Source organism: Alligator sinensis, unplaced genomic scaffold, assembly GCF_000455745.1.
Source record: "Alligator sinensis unplaced genomic scaffold, ASM45574v1 scaffold558_1, whole genome shotgun sequence".
Classification (NCBI taxonomy): domain Eukaryota; kingdom Metazoa; phylum Chordata; order Crocodylia; family Alligatoridae; genus Alligator; species Alligator sinensis.
Window position 1 is genome coordinate 196,265 of NW_005842792.1, and position 6,906 is coordinate 203,170.

The 6,906-nt window shown below is 45.9% G+C and overlaps 1 protein-coding gene across 3 annotated transcripts in view; it reads left to right on the top strand.

Annotated features, from left to right (window-relative positions):
* Positions 1 to 6,906, top strand: part of PGM1 (phosphoglucomutase 1) — a 48,963-nt gene that overhangs the window by 31,405 nt on the left and 10,652 nt on the right. For all 3 annotated transcript variants that reach the window (XM_006035051.3, XM_025191177.1, XM_006035050.3), the window contains exons 5-7: positions 3,379 to 3,569; positions 5,241 to 5,395; positions 6,046 to 6,161. In XM_006035051.3, coding sequence (XP_006035113.1) covers positions 3,379 to 3,569; positions 5,241 to 5,395; positions 6,046 to 6,161 — 462 coding nt within the window. The remainder of the gene's footprint in view (positions 1 to 3,378; positions 3,570 to 5,240; positions 5,396 to 6,045; positions 6,162 to 6,906) is intronic.

A 6,906-nucleotide genomic window follows, 5' to 3' on the forward strand; every position in this document is an offset into this window, starting at 1 on the left:
TATGTAAATTAGACCTCTGTAAGGAGGCTGACGAGTTTCTTCCTGAGAGGGCGAATGGCAGGTTTCAGGAGGTAAAGCAACCAAGAGCAGGAAGAAAAGAAAAAAGAAGGCTGCTGATGAGTTTTCCTTTCCCTTTATGTAACTTGCACCTGTTTTTTCACGGTATAACTTATACCATCACGTCTATACGTCATCTGAGAATTTGGCTCTTTTAGGGTAATTTTTAGGTGACTCTTGGGTATTCCTGTTAGCTCACTGCTATACAGGGGATCACTATTGCCCAATGGTAGAATTTGGCCCATAGTATGAAGAAAAACATTAAACTTTCTCCTGTTTTAGCACACTGTGTAGGAAATGCTGGAAGCTAAATGGGGTCTTCATGGCCTCCCCAGCTCCAGAATAAGCTCCATATTTGCTAGGAGATATGGGCTGATGCAATATTGACTGCCAACAGCTGCTAGTCCGAAGAGGGTGTCATGATACCAGGCACTAACAGGCTTCAAAAGAATCTTGCTCCTAATCTTATGGCGAATAGAATACGTCCCCTTACAGCAAGAGTACTTCCGAACTACTTTGGAAAAAAAATTTAAAGTAGCAACTGCGGACAGGTTTTATCTTTCAGGTAAACAGTCCATACTGATATTTCTGATTTGCAAATTTAACATAATGAAAATATTGTGAATGCAGGAGCTGAGATCATGGGTATAGAAGTTGGTGCCAGGGAAATGCTGTCCCAGCCGAGCTGTGCCTTTCTTATTAATATGCTACATTTTATTTATGAATTGGAGAGCTAGTCAAAGATGTTGTCCAACCCTACAGTCAGATGCACACAGGCAAGCTTTTAAACCCACACAGAGTCCCACTCGGGTCAGTAGGACTCTGCACGTGCCTTCCTACCTGTTGTGATGCAAGGATCCACTTTTGGACAACTTACGTAGTTAGAGCCTTTGTGACATATATTCATGGTTGTGCACAGTGGGCATGTCCACACATGCAAGCACGTGCACTTGCAGCAGCTCAAATAGAAGCGGTGCAAATTTGAGCTGGGGCTTTTTTGCCTCAGCGCACGTGCCCGGACATGCACTTCAGTGTGGGGCAAATTGTGCCACTTAGGGCAAAACAACCCTGCCTGGCTCCTCCTGGATCTGCAGCCAGGGGGAGCTAGAGCCTGGGACCAGCACCTGTGCTGTCCCTAGCAGTATAAAAAGCTGCCCTGTCCTGGCCCCAGCAGTATAAAAAGCCACCCTGGCACGTAGCTCAGGGCTACTCGCTCTCAGGAACTTCTGGGGCCCAGCCAACTGGTACCTGGGGACACTACCCCTTGTGCCAGCTGGACTGCTGAAGCAGCTCTGAGAGTTCCCTGCACCCTCTACCCACTGCAGCAGTCTGGCAGTGGGGGCTGCTGCTTGGTTGTGACCTGCTGTGCACCTGCCAGAATTGGATGGGGACTGCAGAGCCAGTAGAGGCATCTGCCTCTCTGGGCCAGCTTCCGCTGCAGAGTTGGCCTTTGCGTGGCACTACTACCATGTGTACCCCCTGCCTGGCCATCTGGGCAGCTATCACCCGGAAGATGTTCCCAGTGTGGTGGCCTGCTTTGAACTATCAGAGCATGTCCTCCTGGCTCCAGTTGGCCAGGAGGTCAGCCACAGCCAGATAGGTTCAAGGTGCCAGCTCTGAGCACGCTTCTCTGGTTGGGTCCTGCCATTTGCTTCCCTAGCAGGAATTCTGGTGTTCCCTATTTGAAAACTGAAAAATCCCTGATAAAATCCCAAAGTCACTCTGTAAAATACCGTGAAACCCATGTTCCCTCACAATTAAAACAAAAGCCTGTGTGGTCATGGGGTGTGTGGGGGGCATTGCAGGGGGGACTGCTCAGGAGGGGTGGGTCTCCTGCCCCCCACAGGGCACAGCCCCCCTGCACAGCATACAGACTGCCCCCCACAGGGGCTACAACCCCCCCCCATAGGGACCACATGGCCCCCACAGGGGCTACCCCACCCCTCCACAGGGCCCACATGCCCCACCTCTGTTTGCTCCACCAGCCCCCCAGATTGCCCTGCCTGGCCCCATCCCCCGCTTGCACGCCCCAGTTCCCCCAATGGCTGCTCCCCCACCCTAGCCGCCCAGCACTTAGAATAAATAAATAAATAAAAAAGCCCCACACTCATGAGCAGGCAGGGTCACTGGGGCCTTGCGGCAGAGCCCCAGTCTGCACCGGACACCCCGGTCTGCACTGTCTCCCTGGCACTTGAAGCCCGGTGGAACTCAGCGTGGTGGCGGGAGGCGGAGCGCAGGCCCAGCTCTGCCCGCCTCCAGCTACCGGGCTGAGCTCCATGGGGCTGATCGGAGCGCAGTCTGACGTTGGGAGGCAGGCAGGGCCTGCGCTGCCCTCCGATTGGCTCCACCAGCCCCAGGAAGCACAGCCCAGCGGCAGGAGACAGGGAGAGCCAGGGGTGTGCAGAGCTGCTGGGAGTGCAGGCCTGGCTCTCCCCTGCCTCTCACCACCTGGATGGGCTGCTGCTTCGAAACTCGAAATGTTTCAAAACTTTCGAAGCAAAATGAGGCCAATCAAAATGTTTCAAGGCTGTTTCAAAGCCCTCTGTTTCATTTTGATTTCGCTGTTTTGAGCTCAGAACAAGTCAAAACCACGCCAAAATGAAACAGCCAGCGAAATTGCACAGAGCCCTAATAATCCTGTTCCCTCTGGGTGCCTATATTCAAGCGGTGAGGTTGCTCTGACGGGCTGGAATTCCAGCACAATGGAGCAGACTCAGTTAATGAAGCCTGCTGGAGCATGGCAATCGACTCCCTGTTCTTAAAAATGGTGGTGGGGGCACTTCAACTAAAGCACCCCTCCCTTACCCCCAGAGAATGTGTAAAAGTGCCCTCTGATTCTACCTTGTCTTTTTTATTACCTGGTCTGTTGAAACAGGAAGGCAGAATATCATGCCGTATTGTCTAAATGTTTGAAGTCTGTTCATCCTTCCCATTCTCTGTCCTGTTCCAGGACCAACCTTATAACAGTGTAAGCTTTTTGGGGTAGGCACAGTCTTAAGTGAGTTCTGGGGTTCTGAACCATGACTGAGACACCCGTCCTCAGTTCATTTTTGATTCTCAACACAGTCATACAAGTATTACTTAAGTACAGAAGGCATGCCAATGAGTTGAGTACTGTCTTCGTTCAACCCCAGAATACCTGGCGGAATCACGCGAGCACCCATACAGTGTCTTGTGCTACGGTCTATAGTCCACATCTCTGATTAGATGAAACTGAATCATCTTTCCAGTCAACTAGTGTCCTATGTGGCCAAATTGCAATTGAAATGTAATTTTAAAAAGAAAACATTTGAACGATTCATATTCCTTTCTTTCTCTCAGTCGTGGGTCCTTATGTGAAAAAGATCCTGTGTGAAGAGCTTGGAGCCCCAGCAAATTCTGCTGTGAACTGTGTACCACTGGAGGATTTTGGTGGCCACCACCCTGATCCAAACTTAACCTATGCTGCTGACTTAGTCCAGAGCATGAAGACAGGAGAGTATGACTTTGGAGCTGCCTTTGATGGAGATGGGGTAAACGAACATAGGACTATTCTCTAGGGTTCCCTATATTGTCTAGACTTCTTAGATTAGAAATACACAGCGGAGTGTTTCCCAAACGTTTTGATACCTAGGGCACCCACCCACCCAGATTTAAAATTGGTGGCACACTTTAACACATGAAAAGGTGTGTTTGTGGGGGGTGGTATAGTAAGGGTTACAGAGTGATGCCCAAACTTTTGACCCTGTGGGCTAGCTGGGTGGTGCTGGGATGGTCAGTGGGCTGGATCCAGTCTGTGGGCCTGGTCCTGGCATGCAGGGCCAAGGTAGCTTGGGCCTGATCCCAGTGCTCAGGGCAATTGCCACCACTTCCCCACAACCACGTTTTTCTGACCTGTGGGAAGTTTCATGGGCCAGATCTGATACTGTTAACTTATCATCTTTTGCAGCACACTTGCTACAGTACACAATTTGGGAGTCATTGACTTAGGATGTGAGTCTTAATATACTGAAATTGGAACAATGCTTTTTCAAACTTGGTGATGCCCCCTCTAGGCTGGATTTATCCTAGCTGCCTGCAGGTGGAACTTCCATCAAAGTTGATGCTGAATCTCTTTGCTGTCTGGTGATTATTTAGCAGATGGTAGTTCGTTCACATTGTAGACAAAGATGCCAAGATAAATATCATCCTTACTGATTTAACAAGGTGGTTCCTACTGAGGTTAGCAGAAGTCTTGCATTCATTTCAGTGGGCATGTCTACATATGCATTAATGCACCGTAGTTACTGTGCATTAAGTTGAGTACCTGTAATTACTGCACATTAAGTTAGTACCTGTTATTGGCATGCTGCTTTAGTGACGCTAATGTGCAGTAGACTAATTTTACTGCGCATTAGCATGGCTTTTGCCATGATGTCTTAATGTGTAGTAGAATTAGTCTACTGTGAATTTAACATCTCATGTTGACATGCCCAGTGAGAGCAGAATTAGGCCCGCACCATTTAATAGCATCATGCTGAGACTTAAGAGGGTAAATTGAATAGTTTATAATCAGTAACACTTATCTGATAGAACTGTTACATGTATTCATTTATATATAGGTATAAGTGGAGCTACAGTGCTCTAACTTTAAACCTGACTGTATCTGATGACATGAGCTATGGATCACAATAGCTAATGCATCTCTGATTCAGTTAGTTTAGGTTTATGTCAACCCTGCCTTCTGTTGGACTTCAAACTAACACAGCCTTTAAATGCGACTGAAACAGGAACAGAAACAGCAGTTAATCAAAACTGATGCACCCTTGTGAAGGGCACACTACTCCTCCCCTTTTTTAAACATCTTAGATATAGGTCTGTCCCCAGCATACATCTGTGTGAGATCTGATCACCACAGTACAACCTGTAGAAAATGAGATTCCTCTTCATCTTGTTTCTGTCATTGAATGAAACAAAATTGCTCGCTGTAGTTTGGCACAGAGTTCATAATTGGGTAATGTATTTTATAAGAAAGGTCAGATAAAATTTATAGAACTTTAAAAATATGGAAAACCAGAATGCTGATGAAAAAACTATAATTCCAAGAAAAAAGTATGTCTATTGTTCAATTTTAATAGGTTGGGCATGCCAAATGGTGACTTTACTATGACACTTTTGGCACATGGTGATGGAACTGAATTTTCTTCCTTATCTTTTGTCTTTAGGATCGTAACATGATTCTTGGGAAGCATGGGTTCTTTGTTAACCCTTCAGACTCTGTTGCAGTCATCGCTGCCAATATTTTCAGTATTCCTTACTTTCAGCATACTGGAGTTCGTGGCTTTGCACGGAGCATGCCTACCAGCGGAGCGATTGATAGGTAGGACTTTGTGTGTGAGAAGAAAAATCACTCTTTCTTGTTTTCTGATTTTAACCATGGATAAACTGAGCTTTCTCACTGCAGCAACAGTGTTAACGCATGCCTCTTTAGGCACCCTCAGAAACCAGGACATCTGTTCCCTGAGTGCCAGAGGAGATATTCAGCAACTGCACTAAAATCTACAGCTGAAACCAATTAATTGGGGTATGCAGTATAATCTTGTGATTGGGATCCTGGACTGGAACTTAGAAACAGAACCTGGTTCTCCCAATTGTGCTTGCCCACTTAGTGGTCTAGAGCAAGTATTTTGTCCTCTTTGTGCCAGAGCTTCCTTATCTGCCAAATTGGCATAATGGAATTTGCCCTCTTTGTAAAGTGCTTTGAGATCCGCTGATGAAAACGGCTATATAAAAGCCAGGGGGTGGTAGTGGTTCTTCTGCTGCACTTCCTAACTATTTCCACTGAAGTAATGAAAAAATAAAGTACTGGCCTGATATATACAAAGAATTATTATTTAAAAAATACTGGGCCTGACTTGCCTTCCCTGTTCTGTTAAGTACTTGATAACAACTAAAGTTACTGTTGCAGTATTTCATGTGGGTGCACTAACAATCCAGCTGTGATATAACGTAGACTTCTTGTCTTTGAAGGGTGGCCAAAGCTACAAAGATTGCTTTGTATGAAACCCCAACTGGCTGGAAGTTCTTTGGAAACTTGATGGATGCAAACAAACTGTCTCTGTGCGGAGAGGAAAGTTTTGGTACTGGTACGTAAATGTTCCTAACTTCACTAATGGTGATATTTCTCTGGTTCAGTTCTTTGTTATACAGTGGAACTGGGGATTTTATTGTTGATGTATAATAGTTAAAGCTTCCTCAATCATGAAAAGAAAACTTGTAGGAATCGCTTATGGAAACTTAAACAACTGTAAAAGTCGAGTCAAGGGAAAGCCATCTCTCCTTTCAGATACTCAGGAAGGCCAGTGCAGATATACAGGAAGTTTAAGGGCCCCTTTACTAGCCCGGTCACTGGGTCTGTGGGGATTAAATGCAGTGCTAAATGTATTTTTTCAGCTCTTGGTGGCCAGGAAAACCTTCTAATGTTTTCAGTCTAGGAAGAAATATGGTTTGGTGTATGATGTTTTATTAGGGGAGGTTTCAAGTCACTATTAAATCTCTGAGCTTAATAGGACCCTCGTTTTTCCTGTTCGAGAAACAAGGTATGATTTATAAAGTTTAAATTAACACTTGCCTTTGAACAGGCTAACCATGTTATTAGGTTACTTAGAAACAGAATGAAGATCTTAGTACATCTATTAGGGGTTGGCCTGTGACTTAATACTTTTGTTTCTGTAGGGAACTTAAAATGTATAAAAAACCCTTTGCTTCAGACACTGTGCTCCAAAGCACGAGCTAGGCCAAGAGAGACTTCAAGCCACCTGTCTCCATTAGGAGTGAGTGGTCTTCCCTGCATGCCCAAGATCAGCATTAGATTCTCTCACAGTCTTTCTC